Source organism: Euprymna scolopes, chromosome 20 (genome assembly GCF_053919585.1).
Source record: "Euprymna scolopes isolate OS-2025 chromosome 20, ASM5391958v1, whole genome shotgun sequence".
NCBI classification, from domain to species: domain Eukaryota; kingdom Metazoa; phylum Mollusca; class Cephalopoda; order Sepiida; family Sepiolidae; genus Euprymna; species Euprymna scolopes.
The window spans coordinates 90021558-90038598 of record NC_136501.1 but is presented as its reverse complement, the minus strand read 5'-3'; the positions used below and the strand labels follow the sequence as shown (position 1 = coordinate 90038598).

Here is a 17041-nt window from a genome sequence, read left to right as displayed (position 1 = left end):
TATCGGATGACATCAAAGCGTTACTGTTGCCTTCTGCATTGACGGCAATAATTCGGAAGTAGTACTCTGTATTTTCATTCAAACCAGTCGCAGTATAACTCGTGACTTTAGGACTTACAGCTTTGGCAAGAGACCAAGTTGTTCTGTTGGTTGTTCTATATTCAATGATGTACTCAAGCAGAGGTGTTCCACCATCTTTTGTTGGTGGCTTCCATTCTAAGTCAACTGAATTATGTGTCAAATTGCTCAGCACTAATGGACCCTCTGGAGGACTTGGAACATCTGATAAGAAACGATTATTTTATGTTATTTAGAGTAATTATTTTGTATTTTATTTATTACATTATAGTAATAACTTTTTTTTGGATCTTTTAATAATATATTTTTATTAGTTATATTATATAGAAGATAGAAAGTGGAGTTTTCTCTTAAAGAAAATGTATTACAAATGATGAATAAAAGTAAATTACAATCTATTTATGATCTTCTATTATATTTTTTATTAGTGATATTATATAGAAGGTGTGAGGAGTTTTCTCTTTAAAAAATGACTACTAATGACTATTATAAGAGCAAACCACAATCTATATATCATCTTTTAAGAATATCTTTTTATCAGTGATATTATGTAGAAAATAGGAAGAGTTTTCTCCATAAGAAAATGTTCTATTAATGACCAATTATTTTAATGAGCCAACTACAATTTATGTAGTATTTTTTAAGAGCATCTTTTTTGAATAGAAATTGTTGTGAACGATTAACAATCGTTAGTGACTAGACAAGTTTTCCCTTACTATTCTTAGAGAATTACGAGAGAGTTACAAGAGTTACGCAAGTTTCAAAAGTAGTGCCTCCTATTTTTATTCCGCCCAAATGGATCAGAAGGGATTGCAAATTGCATTGTTATGATGATTGAGCTTAGCATTCATGACCTGAAAGCTTCATCTCTCTATGGCAGATACTGACGGTGTGATACTCTACAAAAGCAACCCCTGTCATGGACGTATTACAGAAGCGGAGATGCGTCATTGAATTTCTGGCAAAGGTGCATTGAGAATGATGGTGCTTATGTAGAAAAATAAATTCTGGAGCACAAAAGATCATATATTCGTAGCTTTTCAACTTTTTGAGTTAAAAATATAGGAGGCTTTACTTTTGGAACGACCCTTGGAGAAAAGAGTTTTCTTTCTAAAAACAAAAAGAAAAGGTAAATCTACTACTAACCACTCATAAAAAGTAAAGACAAAATTAAATATACTTACTAAATGGACTCCTGGCAATAGTTGCTTCTTCAGTTACTAATGGAGGACTTTGGCCAAGCATGTTCTCCGCAATGACTCTGAACAAATATTCGTTCTTTTCAAAAAGATTAATACAACAAACTTCTAGAGTATTCGATTCGACTTTTTCAACTCTTGACCAGACAAGAGATTTTGGTGTTTTCTTTTCGACAATGTAGAACATGATGGGTGAGCCACCATCATCTTTTGGTGGTTTCCATCGAACACTTATAGATGTACGTTGTACGTCAACAATTTCAAGCGGACCCGTTGGCATGGAAGGAGCAGCTGGAATGAAAAATGTGAATTACATTAGAGTAGGAAAGAAAAATGTGTTAATACAAAAATAGGATTTTTTTTTTAATGAAAATCGATTCAAATAAGGCACGAAGCAACTTGATGTAAGCAACTAAAAAACTAATAATACTTCAAGGTCAAAAACCAACAAATGATAAGCGGTAGATGGATAGATTTGAATTCAAGAAGCAGCGATTTTTGTCAGAAACATCTCTCATGAAATATAAGGACTAAAGGGTAAAATAAGAGAAGCAAAAATTATGAGGCTGCCAAAAGCAAATCCAATGTTCACTTTCTACTCTCCAGTTATTATCAGAGATAGACATCTTTGAAAAACTTTGTTTATAATGACAACTTGGGCACATTGTCACCGTATTGTATAAACATTTCTTTCAATGTGACCAAACCAACAAAGTTACTGCACACACCTCCTTATACTGTTCAGATTTAATCTTTCTCTAAAGTAAGAGCTTCTTATCTAATAGGTTCCACTCTGTCTACCAAGCTCCAGCCTCTGTCCCATAATCGTAATATTGCCTACGCGTGCTTGTTTTACAAGTACTTAAATGAAATCTGCTCTGATGAACTTATTGCACTTGTGCTCCCTCAACATAAATACCTCTAAAAAGTTCGACAATCAGCAAAATCTAACCCCTTCACTGTGGAGGTCTCAAGATGCTGGAAAGTTTTCTGCTATAATAGCTTCTTTCCTTGATCTGCTGGCTTTTAGAATTTCCTCCTTGCTTCTTTTTTCCTCGACTGTACCAACATGTAGAAATTTAAATGTAATGTGAACAGACATCTCACTGCACAACCTCCTGCTTAGCATGCACTTCTAAATTTGGCCTCTAATTCACAGCAGCCCCTTATTTTTCAGTTGCAATTTGCCTTGTTTGGAGGAAATACAAGTAAAAAAAACAAAGCAAAAAAAAAAAAGCAAGAAAAAAAAATACCACTCTCGTATCATTTATTTCCATGCAATGCATACCCTCAACCTAAACTAATCAGATTTCACTTCTATATATCATCAAACTTCGTACACATGCCTGATAGACTGTGCCCTTGGTCGACAGTGGCAATGCTATGCTAGTTAGTAATGGTAGAAGTTCACTCAACTTACTCCATCTACTCCTAACTCCTGTAATCAAACTAACACCAGCTCCTTCTTGTGCTCCATTGGTATCACTAAGATAACAAAACTTCTGAACAGCCTCAATAACTTCTCTGTATTCTACCTATATGTATATCCTAAGATATATTATAAAAATTTAATTTAATTTGATATTTTTTATTTCAAAGATATCTATTTTTACACAGATATGAAACTCAATACTTACTGGCTTCACGTTGAGTGATGATAGCGCCAACAGTTTCACAAGGTTTTCCAACTCCAACCTTGTTCTCAGCTGCTATATTAAAGTAGTATCCTACATTCTTCTTCAGACCAGTCACTTTGAATGATGTCTGATATCCATCAACAGTTATTACACGTTCCCACTCATCCTTCTTGTCTTTGCGTTTCTTGATGATGTATTTGGTAATCTTGGCACCTCCATCACTCTTTGGTGGTTTCCAGTCTAAGCAGATGTAATCTTCTCCAATTCGAGATGCTTTCAAGTAGGCAGGTTGTCCAGGAGACACTAAAAATAGAAACATTTTTTTTTTTTAGTTTCAATGATGAAAATATAAAGTAATCAAATTAAAACAGAAAAACTATGCATGTTTTTGCTTACAATTTTTAAGAGTTATCTCTCAAATTATCTTCCCTGAAGATGACATGCTAACGAGAGAATGAACTCTTACTTCCAGAAACAAAATTATATTCCACTCAACATTGAAGATTGAGAAACCAGATTATGTCTGTAGCAGCCATCATCTGGGTCTACTTGGAAAAATGAGTTAGGGTCGTGCCATGTGTCATCCATCAAAGATTGAACCCAGAGTGTAGCGCTTACAAGATAGAATCTTGTTCTTTTGCCTGATAATGAGAGATCACTTATGCAAGTGTGCATTGTTTTTGCATGGGCGAATTCTCCTTGAGATAAAAGAATTAAGGACTTTTCTACTAAAGGAAAGTAAAAAGCTGACGTAATATGTTTTGATCATGTTGAGTGTTCAGTTCAAGAGAGAGAGAGAGACAGAGACAGAGACAGAGAGAGAGGGGGGGCTTTCAGATACAAAAAAAATCTATGCATCCTCTTTCTGCTTCTGAACTCTAACTAGGTGGATGTGTTCCACTACAGCTCTATCTTTTTATATGTGGTTTTATACTGTTGACGCAATGTCATAAGATTTCTTTTTTAGACAATTAACACGTGACTCCAAGAATTTATTTTAGCATGGCATTTTTCTACTAGTCACAGAATTCTTGGTATGATAGTTTCCAGATAATATCAAAATTGTATTTACTTTACATAGCCAATGCCTTCTATATATATTTACCCCTGGCAATACATGCATTCTGATTATGTTTAAGGAACTTTTAACATGGGTTCTTTCATTAGTAATCACGTTGTTCATTCTCACTGCAACATATCTTTTCTTCAGTAAGCCCTCCTCTCCAGACTTCTTTGCTAGTTTAGTCATGGTGGTTTGGTTTTGTTATCACTCAGTTGATTTCATCCAGATTTATATATCTACATATGGATCATCATGCTTAGTCAGCATTTGTTCGGGATATGGTAAATTCTCTGGTTTGCTAATAAACAGCCAATTGTGACAAGTTTTGTTGACAGATGCTACCTTCTCCTTAAAGGAGGAGGTAACGCCTGAGTTTACTAATGAACAGTCATTTGTCGCAATTGTTTTTATATTAATTATTTTTTTATTACTGCTTATGTTTAAATTTATGTTTTGTGACATGACATAAATCATAAATCCATGAAATCAAGCCAAAGTTATAATTATTTCTTAAGTTAATGTTTTAAACTCTATTTTATAAGTCCAAGTAGGTCAGTTGGTAGAACTTCAGTCTGAAGATGTCAGGATTTCGGTTTCGATTTCCAGTCGTCATATCTGTTTTATTTGTTTAGAATTGTTTTTTAATTTACTATTAATGCAGTATTTTCCAGTTATAGAAGTAGTTGAGATCTCTGATATTTTAAAATCAGACAAATTTTGCAGCATGTTTATTAATGTTTAAAAACTATGACTGACAAAATCTTTATTTAAGAGTTCAGATATTTTACTAAAAACATTACTTATTTTACGAGTCTATTTTTTTGTTTTGTTTATAATTTACTTACATATTTCTTTGGATGGTATAGTTGCATCTGTTGCTTCAAGGGGAGGACTTAGTCCTTCTTCGTTTACAGCAAATACACGGAATAGGTATCCAGTTCCTTCAACCAAACCAAGAATACGATAAATAGTAGATGTTGGTTCAGTTTCTCCAGCTTCTAACCAGGCCAGACGATTTACAGATCTGTATTCGATGATGTATTTAGTGATTGGAGAGCCTCCATCAGAATCAGGTGCTTTCCATTCGACATCTACATAATCATAAGAGACTTTGCAAATTTCAAGTGGACCCTTTGGACGGCCAGGAGAACCTGAATTATAAAAAGAATAAGCATGAATATATTCAGGAGATAAATTCACTCAGTGTAATAACAATGCAAAATCAATTCTTAAATAAATTCTCTGATTAAAATATTTGAATTGTTTTGTTTGTTTTTTGTTGTTTAAAAAATGTTTCTTTATTTACATATAAGATAAAAACGGCTCCTATGAGTAAAGGGCAGATAACTGAGTCATTTCAATATATTACATTTTCAACTCTATGTTGCAACCTCTGTTTAGAATTAAAATACCATTTTATGAATATATGACCACTATGCCACCCGCTTTTTTATATGCATATTAAAAAAAATACCTTCTAGGAGCAAAAAAGTAGATAACTGAGTACTTTAAGCATCTTATATTCCGGAGACAGTAGCAAGAGTTTCAGAGTCTTCTTCTAAGCCTTTGATGTAAGAGTAGTGGTTTCCATTCAAGAACAACAACAACAACAGAGCTTATTTGAAAAGGCAGTAGACTACTTGATCAATATGGTCGCCCACTTCTTTACATATAGAACAAAAAAACGCCTCATAGGCATAAAAGGTAGATAACCGAGTCATTTTATTAAAATATCATTTTTTTAATATATGACCAGCAGGGCTGTTTGCTTCTTAATATACAGATTGAAAAAATAATAAACCTTAAAAAACAGCCCCTATGGACAAAGGGCAGATAACTGAGTCATTTCAGTATATTACAGTTCTCAACATGGCCGTCTGCTTCTTTATATACATATAAAAAATATATCTCCTAAGGGCAAAGGGTAGATAAATGAGTAATTTTTTCAGTAATATATTTTTCAACTTGATGTAAAATCCTATGTTTAGAATTAAAAAAAAATATTTCTCTGATATATCTCTCCAAATTATTAATTGAGCAATAGAAAAATAGAAAGAAGAGTTAATTTGATGTGTGCAATATTTTTTAAAAAATACACACTACATATAAAGTGAATATTATCATAAATAAAAAAAATCAACAACTTACTGAATGGACTCTTGGCCACACAAGGTGCTTCTGAAAAGAGGGGTTCGCTGGTTCCAACTTTGTTGATTGCAGAAAGCCTGTATTCATACTCAGTACCTTGTCTAAGATTCTGAACAGTATAGTTTGTAGTAGAAGCAGGAACTTGATCGATTCTGTTCCAGTATTGCCTGTTAGTTTCTCTGAATTCCAAGAGATAACCAGTGAGAGGAGAACCACCATCATCCTCTGGATGTTTCCAGTGAAGAGTCATAGCGGTTTTCTGGATATCAGTGATTTTAATAGGTCCTCTCGGTCTTGAAGGTTTTTCTAAAATAAAAGATTTTTTAAATAACATTATATAAGACTTTTCAAAGGTTACAACTTTGTATATATACTAATAATATGCTATTCGTACGTACGTTATCACCTTTCATGCTCATTTTAAAATAAATCGTTTCAAAATCAGATAATGTTCTCTATCGGCTAAAATTTTCAATAAATTCATTATAGAGATTTGAAGAATATTTGGCCACCAATTATTAGTATTAATCTTATTTAATTATAATTTAAGTTCAATTAACACGGAAGCATCTCATGCTTGTATGTACGTTATAAATTTTAATACTCGTTAAAAGAATGAAATGATCCGATCAGCAAAGATGGTGATTGCTGATTAATTTGACGTTGCTAATGCCAAAATTTTCAACTTTATCTATTTTAAAATGAATTGTTCCAAAATAAAATTACGTCGACTAAAACAGTACAATTTTAAACAAATAAATTTCCAAAAAGTTTAATTTGTTTTACTGATTTAAAGAATATTTAAAGATTTTTTATGATAAGAAAATAGCAAATATTTATTATCTTAAAATGACTTAAATTTCTACAATTTAAATAAATAAACAAAGACGTTATCAGGTTTATTTATTTAAAGAATATTTAGCTGACAATGATCATTATTTCTACAAGAGAAGAAAAAATAATTTTGAAAAAATATCCTTGAAAAGGAATATTATTATTATTATTAAGAGTAAATAATACACATTGATGTAGAATTTCGATAGGTTTATGCTAGTTAGCATGAATACATTATAGGTTAAACCAAAAAGTTTATGTTATGAATAATAGCATAAATAATACTAACCTTGTGGCCTCATTGGACAAACAGGATAATCTGCATAGCATGGTTTGCTTAAGCCAGCTTTATTCTCAGCAAATACATTGAAATAATATTTCATATTTGCTTTGAGATCTTTGGCCTCATATGAGTAATCAGATCCGGACACTGTGGCAAGAGTTTCAGGTTCTTCTTCTAAGTCTTTGCATTTCTTGATGATGTAATGGGTAATTTTAGAACCACCATTGTAGGATGGTGGTTTCCATTCAAGAACAGCAAAGTCAGCGCCAACCTTGGTTGCACGGAAGTACGCAGGTGCATCTGGAGGAACTAAAGATAGAAATAGGACTTTTGTAAAGAAAAACCCAAAACACTAACAATATAAGCAGAAATATGTTCTTAGGTTTAAATACTTTACTAAAGAGAAGAATGATTGAGTTTTTAATTGAGACAATACAAATAATTAATGGGATTTCTAAATATGAAACACATCCAATTTATTCTTTAAACTGTTTAAAACAGCAGTGCCAACGAATGTCAATATGTATCAACTCTTGATTGGACAAAAGCTCAAATCACAGTGCAAGATATATTCATTGTCAAAATCTTGTGTAAACAGATTTTTCTTCCCTGTTCCACTATTTGTCTTCCATATCCGACGTACATGGGTATTTGCTTAAAAGCTAACCTTCACATCTATCCAAAAGATCTCAATAGACACAATGAAAGACTTTCACGGACTACTAAACACAACACCAGCTATACACACAGTTAACCGAACACTCTCACACACAAGTTAGTACATACTAATGTTGGGACGATCGATCAGAATCAGAATCGGGAATCGGAAAAATTTGAGCTTCTTGAGGTATCAGTATCAGTATCAGAATCGGAAAAATTTGAGCCTATTTTCCGATGCCACAAACGATTCTTAAATTATCTTTTTTATTTGATTTTGGTTTAAGAATCATCTTCCACCTATTGTATTAATAACAAAATAATAAATATTCGGACAGTTTTTAATGAAAAGACATTTCTTTTTTTTTTTTACACACACTACACGTGATGAAAGTGCACTGCTATATATTCGCCATCTATATGTATTTTCTGACTCTCTCTCTCTCTCTCTCTCTCTCTCTCTCTATATATATATATATATATATATATATATATATATATATTGTATTTTGTGTACAGAAAGTTATTAGATGAGATAAGTCATTGGTACCGTCGGTTCCAAGCCCGATAATTAAGACTGTTTTAGATATCCATATCAAGCTCTCTTCAGGCAATACTCATCTCTGACTACTTCACTATTTTCCCCCCATTCTGTCTGCTTCACTATTTTTTTACTTTTACCAAGTAAGCTCGATTAGTTTCATTAAATACTTTGCAAGCAAAATCCGATTCCGCATTTTGCTAATTCCTACCCTATGATGAGAAGGAAAGCATTTCTTTTGAAACTCCACGGATTAAGGACAATCCACTTAATTTGTGCTTCCTTTTTGAAAAGTAAATATGTTTTATACTCTTCTTAAAGTGTTTTAACATGTTTTATTAAATCTTTGTTCTCATATCCTAAATAAAAACTACAAACCGGAAATTTACATGTAAAAATTGAATTTTACATGTAAATTCTGGTTTACAGATTTTTAGTTATGCTTATGGTACTAAGCTCCACTTCCTACTGTCGTATCGAGCTATTTTTAATTTGGTTGGGATAAATATGAACATTAATACATATTAGACTGACTTCCATTTATATTAGTCTAGTAAACTTCTATTAATTACTTGATTACATATATATATATATATATATATATATATGTGTGTGTGTGTGTGTGTGTGTGTGTGTGTGTGTGTGTGTGTGTGTGTGTGTGTGTGTGTGTGTGTGTGTGTTATTATTATTGTTGTTCATAAAAATTGGATAAACGCTCAATGGTAGGAAAAAAAACAGTTTCATATACATATTTATGGATAGCATTTTGCTCTCATTAACCCTTATATATATATATAAAATATGACATAATAAGGCAGTTAAATTGCTTTTATATTTTTACTAAATTTTTAATTCATGAAATTTTAAAAACGTAACAAGAAAATAGAACAGCAACATACCAATTTTTCTGATGGGCGTGATAACATCTTCTGCTTCCAATGGAGGACTTTGGCCTTCTTCATTGACAGCAACGACACGGAAGAGGTAATCAACTTCTTCCATTAACTTGGTAATAGTAAAGGTTGTAGTATTTCCATCAACTGAACCGGCCTTAGACCAGAACGTTCTTGTAATCAGCTTAAACTCAATGATGTAGCTAGTAATAGGTTTACCACCATCACTTTTGGGAGGTTTCCAACTCAACTCAGCAGAATTGTTGGTTACATTAGTGACCACCATCGGGCCAATAGGTCGAGAAGGCACACCTAAGAAAAAAAGTGTAAAGTTTTCAGTTATGTTAGATTTAAAGTTAGAAAATTAAGCTAATATGCCAGGAAATGAACTAATGACAGGAAATATATATAACAAAAAATCCAGTAATTGTTTTGCTTTTCGAGTGTTAAATGTCATACACGTACAGATTTTGGTAATGTTTGGATGAGAGTCTATTAGAATGATCTCTAGAAGGTAAATTCTATTTTGTAGGAAGATTTTAAGTAAAGAAGAATTTTCTGAAAAAGTTAAAATTAAAAAATTAAGCTAGCGTGTCAGGAAATGACGTCATGAGAAGAAGTTGACTTGGCAAAGAAGGAAATACAATCTATCGCGTTTTTAACATCAGTGTGACCGACATCTTTTGAGGGGATTGGTCAAGGTAATGCACAGTCATTATTAGAAGTATTACACAATATTTTAGTCCTTCATTAAATAAAGTGTTTAATAGCTTTAATAAGAAAAACCACAAATTAAAAAATAAAATAATTTCAGACATGTTGGAAGTTAAAGTTAGAAAATTAATCTAATACTTCAGGAAATGACATCATAAAAAAAGTCTATGTGGCAAAGAAGCCAGTAAAATCTTTCTCTTGAGTGTTTAATGTCATAGAAATATTTGGACGTGTTTGCGTTAGAATGATGTTAGGAAAGTAAATTCCATTTTGTAAGTAGATTAAGTAAAGAGGAATTTTCTATTAAAAGTAAATGTTTAAAAATTAAGCTAACGTGTTAGGACATGACATAATTACAGGAACTCGAAGTGAGAAAGAAGAAAAATAGATACAGACTCTTGGGCGTTTGACATCAAAGTGAACAAACGTTTTCCTTAAAGCTCTTCCACCTACTCTTTTAGGGTGGATGTCCAAAGTAATACACAGCTATGCTTAACAATACTGCACATGCCCAGAGAATTAATTTCAATTCTCTACCCACGTATTTCTAATCTTTACATCTTAGAATATGAAATATCTTAGGCGTTCAGTAAATAGAAACTTTAATAGGTTAATTAAAAAAAAAAAAAGATACAAACTTAAAAAGAAATATTTTTAGACTTACTGAATGGACTTTTTGCCAATGTTGCATCAACAGTTTCCAGAGGTGGACTCTCTCCAACTTTGTTCTCGGCCATCACACGGAAATAGTATTCTGATTGGGCTTGCAGATTTTGTACACATAATTGTGTTGTCTCTGAGTCAACTTTGGTAACTTTAGACCAAAACTTGCTTGACAAAGGACGTTTTTCAACAATGTACCCGGTGATTGGTGCACCTCCATCATCTGATGATGGTTTCCACTTAATCATCATCGAATTCTTTTGCACATCCGATACTGCAAGAGGACCCGTCGGACGAGCTGGAACAACTATTGAAATAATAAACAAAAAAGATTCATATTAATTTATTAAAAGATATTCTTGTTTTTTGCGTTCCTTAAAAAACAATTTCACAGTAAGCGGCAGAGAAACGTATGAGGCAAATAGAAACACTTGACAAAGGGGTAATATCTTTGAAATATCGTGAAATTCGCATAAGACAATAGTAATCAAAGAAGAAAGCTGGAAGCAAGTAAGATTAATTTTTTTTAATTGCTTTATCATTATGTTTTCTTATAACCATTGGGATATTTGTGGATTGTTAGAGTTTTTTGATAAAGTAAAATACATTCTCATTTTGTTGTGATCTTTTAAAGCAATGAGTCCACAACCAACGAATACATACATGTGGCAGATAAATTCGCCAAGCAAAGAAATAGAAACTTTTGACAAAGTGATTGTATCCTCGAAATACTGTGAAATTTTGGCGTGACATAAGACTGATTAGAAAAGCTAAAAGCAAGTAGAATTTATTTTTTTTAATCGCCTTGTTTTTAAGTTTTCTTTTTTACAATCTCCGGCATATTTGAATGTTCTAACAAACTATATATATATATCTTATTGAATTAAATATCATTTATTTGAGATTTTAATACATGGAAATTACGAGAAAAAAATAAATACATTTGGAAATCTTATGTGTAACACTTTGAAACATAGTTGAAAACAAAAGCGAATAAAGAATGAACATAAAAAGTATCCCTACCGACGCCGAGTAGTTATGGCTATGAATTAATGAATAAATTAAATTGCAAAAGATGATTTTTATAGAAAGTAGCATCACAAAAATGCAACTTATTAACAAAACATGAAACAATACATAATACAATTTCTTAACTCTTTTTGCCTTGGTAAAGTACAAAATCGGGTATGAAATCTAGTGAGGGATAATCTTCTTACAGGAGTAGATGTTGCTAGTCTTTCTCTATTCTACCCTTATTTCCATAGAAGATGTTCGATTGATCTCCATTCTTTGGTTCCTTATAAGGTATTCACTGTATGAACATGTATTGCTACCACAACAGAAAAGGATTTTCCCTTCTCCCTTCATGTTTCTAGTGCCAGATGGAATTTTCATGGATAGAGCTTCTTTGCAAAGAAATTCCCACTAATACAATGGGTTTGCTTCCCTGTTTAATACAAGTTGGTCATCTTCAACCAATTCATATTCCAAAACGCCTGATGAGTAAATAATCAAATGCATTTCATGTTAGTACTTCCATAGTGTTCATCATCATTCGGCTGATAATCATTTCGGCTCATTAACCCTTATCATTGAGTGGATCTCGGCCTTGATAATGGTGACCAAATCGTAAAAAAATAAAAACAAAAAAACAAACTAATAAACACTTACGCAATCCTTTCATAGTTGTAATTGGTTTATCGGTTTCAGTAGCTTCACTGACACCAATCTTATTTTCAGCCTTCACAGAGAAGTAATACTTCATATTTTCAATCAGTTCAAAAACACACAAATGTGTATCACTTGAGCCAAGCAAGGCCACTTGTTTCCAATCGTCAGGGTTGAACTGAGATAAATGCACGATGTAATGCGTAATGGGACTGCCTCCATCTAATTTTGGCGGGCTCCATTCCAGTTCAATAAAGGTTTCACCAACTCTAGTAGCTCTCAAATCAACAGGACGGCCAGGAGGATCTGAAGAGAAAAGACAATAACATGAAAAGTTTAGGAAAAAAAAAAAAACTATAAATTAAATTCTTATTCATTTTCAAACTAGTAATAAACAAACACATTTAATATGCTGTGGCGTTATATTATTTTTCGATTAGGCTCATCTGTTTCAATTAATGATGAGTTCGAAGGTGGCAGCAATTTAAAAATATGAGTATTATCAAATCGTAAAGTATAATTTTTCGAAACTCGATGGATCAACGAATAACTTGTTTTATATTCCTCGTCTTTGAACATTTGATGACAATGTATTTTTTATCTGTTATCAGTTATCATATATATATATATATATATATATATATATATATATATATATATATATATATATATATGTTTTTCTTCAAACTACATGCGTAATACTAAATAGATTTTAACTCAAAATGGTTCATTATTTATTGATATTTAAAATTAACATAAACTTTTGAACTCATCATTTGTCTCTTTTTCTTCACTGCGCGTTGATTCAATGTAAAAATAAAATATTTAAATACAAATAAACGATCAGTCAGAAAAAAGGGCAAGTTATTTCCCTTAATTTGATAAAATCTGGTTTTGCTATTAGTAGGAGTAATACCGTGCAAAAGGAAGCTACAACAGGTGATTGATTTTTTTTTTTTTTTTTTTTTTTTTTACAAAATTATGCTTGTTAAAATTCCGTGTGAGGAATGAGAAAACATTTTTAAGATAATTATTTTCTCTATTGAATATACAGATAAAGTCTTTTCAAATAAATCTATAAAACAGATAACAGCATTCAAGATGGGGAAACTGAAAATGTTAAAACAAGAATTAACTAAATTTAGGAGCAAGAACAGGTCGCACATTTGTCTTATTTGGATTATCTCGATTACTATTCTCATCTTGAGTGTTATTCGCACAACATTTCAGCCGATGTAACCTCCGACCTATTTCAAGTGTATCTTGTCAAACTCATATCGTAACATTTAAAGTACTAAGTAAAATTCAATTCTAAGTGACACTCTTCTGACGGTTGAAGGTTCAATCCTCAGTGTAGGTGATACAATGAATACAACTGCGAATTACTGAAGGCTTCTCCACGGCTATGGTTGACGAACCCATCATGTTGCCTCTGTGAATTAAATAAAGTGTTTCATTCAAAACTCCGTACATTTCCAAATTTAACAGAAAGATCCCCGAGTTCAACAAGATGCGCCTGAAAAAGGGCGGAGGTTACACCAGCCAAAATATTGTGAGAATAATACCCAAGATGAGAACAATAGCCTGAATAAGTCAAATAATACAAATTATTAATCCCCATCTCAAAAATTCAGAAACATAATAAGTAGCAGATTGTCTGATGTTAGTTTGCTAGTATCAAAATGCAATAACAGACGTGATATATGCGTGTCTAGCTTTCATCTGTATTCAGTAAATTGTGTAAAAAAGAGATCATTCTATATACAAATACCAAAGGAGACAACACTATCAATTTATATAATTCAAACTTCAACAAGAATGACAGTTCTTCATCCCAAAAGACATACAAAAAATGTATAAGTTCAAATAAGGCAAACAATACTTACTTAGTTCTCTCATGGGCTTCACATAATCTGAACAGGTCAGAGGACGACTATTTCCTTCAGCATTTATAGCAGTGACACGGAAAAAGTATTCATTGCCTTCTACAAGGTTAGAGGCGGTGTATTTAGTTGTGGTGGCATCCATGAAACTGGATTTAGACCATGTTGTCCTTGCAGCAGTTCTATATTCAACAAGATAACCAGTGATGGGGGTTCTTCCATTCTTTTCAGATGGTTTCCATTCAAGATCAGCTGAATTTTGAGTGACATTGCGGATGACCAATGGACCAACAGGAGAAGACGGGACAGCTAGAATAGAAGATAAAATATTAGAAATTAATTATTTCTGTTCGACCAGGGTTGTGGACTCGGAAATTTTCAAAAGGAGTTGGAATCAGATTCGTAATAATTCTAAGATTTGAAGTGAGATTTTTGGATCTCTAAAGAATAAAAAAACCGGTTGAATACTGGAAGTCTTTAAAATTGATAATCAGAATCAGAGTATAATTTTTAGAAATCCTAGGAGTCAGAGTCAGAATATTTAATCTCCAAAGAATCAACAGACCGTTTGTATATTGGAAGATTAAATTAAGGAGTCGGAGTTAGAAATTTTAGAATTCTAGGAATTAGAGTAAAATTTTTTGGAATTGTCCAAGTTATCATCTTGTTTTTTAATATCCAAAGAATCAACAGACTATCTGAATATTCAAAGACTTTAAAATAATGAGTCTGAGTCAGATATTTGGAAATTCTACAAGTCAGAGACAGAATTTTTGAAATCATAACAGTTGGAATCAGTCAAACTTTATACCTTTTGACACCGTAACCCTGGTTTGGACAGATGAAAAGTTTTATTTAACGTTAAAATTGCAAAATTACAAATAAATAAATAATTTCATAAATTATTATATATTTTTATAAATTAAAAAGAAATTTCAGAGAGAAAAGGTATACAAAATAATTTAAAAAAACAAAAAAAACTCCAATTATTTTTTGAATGAAATAGAAAGTCAAATATATTACTCACTGAATGGACTCTTTGCTGTGACGGAACTATCACAATCCAAAGGTGCACTGTTGCCAATTCTGTTAACTGCGATTACACGCAACAAATAGTCAGTGTTTTCATATAAGTTTTTGTAACAATACTCAAGTGTGTTAGCACTAACTGTTTCAATTTTATTCCAAATTATGCCTTTGGTTGTTTTCCTTTCTAGAATGTAACCTGTGATTGGACAACCACCATCCTTGGCAGGCGGCTTCCATCTAACAGCAATAGATGTACGTTGGCAGTCAATAATTTCAAGTGGGCCAACTGGACTTGAAGGAACAGCTGAAAATATAAATATATATATATACATATATATATATACATATATCAAGTAGTTTATAAATTACCACTTTAAAATAATATAAATTTAGAATTATTCAATTTCATTACTTTAATTACACTTAAGATATTAAGAAGTAGAAATCAAGTTAATGTGTGAAGGGAAGTGACGTAATAGGAAGTTGATAGTGATAGGTGGCAAATGGAAATCAAGAGGCATGCTTTTAGAAACCAGATGTATTTTTAGGGGCTTTTATATATTTCCCTGCTAGGTGCAGCAATCAAGAAACCTGAAACTATGCAATTAACTTAGAAATCACTATCGCGAGTTTAATTTCCAATTATCTAACAGAAATTAAAAAAAGAAAACGATAAGGAATACTTCTGTTGGAAAGGAAATAGCAAGTCAGACAAATCTCACAATTTTAAATGAATTTGGTAGGAAACCCTCAACTCTAAATAAGGAGACAACGGTAGGCACCACAAATTATATTAATTTATATATGAAAAAATAAATTACAGACGAAATTGTATGACTTTATGTCAATATTAGTGTTAACACTGGCAAAGCATAATATTCTTGTGGCATTTTTAGTACACTATTATTTCAATAGTTTTCTCTTCCTTCAACATTCACCCTGAAATGTCTTAAAATTCTCCTGTTTATTTCTCGTGTCGATGTGACTTATAGACCATTGTTTGTTTTTAATTTTTTTTTTTCCTGTTGATCGTTTGCTTATTGAAATGAACATACTATTCGAGTTCAACATTTTAGCCTTTCCACATAAAATAATATTTTAAAACTTACTTAGTTCTTTCCTTGGAACGATAGCATCCTGGATTTCAGCGGCGCCACCAGGTCCCACTTTATTTTCAGCAGATACGCTAAAGAAATATTCTGTGCCTTCCTTCAAATCGGTTACTTTGTATGTTCTTTCATCAACGGTGACAGTGTTCACTCGGACCCAATCGCTTTTCTTGTCCTTCCTCATCTTAATGATGTATTTAATGACTTTAGAACCACCATCATTTTTAGGTTGTCGCCATTCAAGATGAACAAAGTCTTTTCCAATCTTGCCAGTTCGGAGATCCACAGGTGAGCCAGGTGGAACTGAAACACCAAATAAAAGTATGATAAAACAATGGATACATAATTATTTTTGTGTGGATGCATTCATCTATGAAAACATTTTTTGTTGCTCAATCGGCTGGTAGGTTGGGTTATATTGCCCTTTGCTGTGAATCCAGATTTGTCTTGACATCCAAAATATTTCATACAAAGGCTACAATTTTTAAAGTTTTATCTGGACATGCAAACACACACACACACAGACAACTGCTATTTTTATATAATATATTCATTAAATAGTATGGATGTGCATTGTTATGCTATGCACTCACCCTTATACTCAATGAGAGAGTTAAATGGCAAAGACAACTTTTTAAAACT

At 32.2% G+C, this 17041-nt stretch overlaps 1 protein-coding gene across 12 annotated transcripts in view; it reads right to left on the bottom strand.

Annotated features, from left to right (window-relative positions):
• The window catches only part of LOC145241637 (titin-like), a 698616-nt gene that overhangs the window by 70142 nt on the left and 611433 nt on the right, over window positions 1-17041 (bottom strand). For all 12 annotated transcript variants that reach the window (XM_080104717.1, XM_080104725.1, XM_080104729.1 and 9 more), the window contains 12 exons: window positions 16400-16702; window positions 15289-15594; window positions 14265-14570; window positions 12382-12684; window positions 10712-11017; window positions 9340-9645; window positions 7249-7551; window positions 6126-6431; window positions 4823-5128; window positions 2915-3217; window positions 1263-1568; window positions 1-282 (listed from right to left, as the gene is read on the bottom strand). The exon at window positions 1-282 is cut by the window's left edge and continues 24 nt beyond it. In XM_080104717.1, coding sequence (XP_079960843.1) covers window positions 1-282; window positions 1263-1568; window positions 2915-3217; window positions 4823-5128; window positions 6126-6431; window positions 7249-7551; window positions 9340-9645; window positions 10712-11017; window positions 12382-12684; window positions 14265-14570; window positions 15289-15594; window positions 16400-16702 — 3636 coding nt within the window. The remainder of the gene's footprint in view (window positions 283-1262; window positions 1569-2914; window positions 3218-4822; window positions 5129-6125; window positions 6432-7248; window positions 7552-9339; window positions 9646-10711; window positions 11018-12381; window positions 12685-14264; window positions 14571-15288; window positions 15595-16399; window positions 16703-17041) is intronic.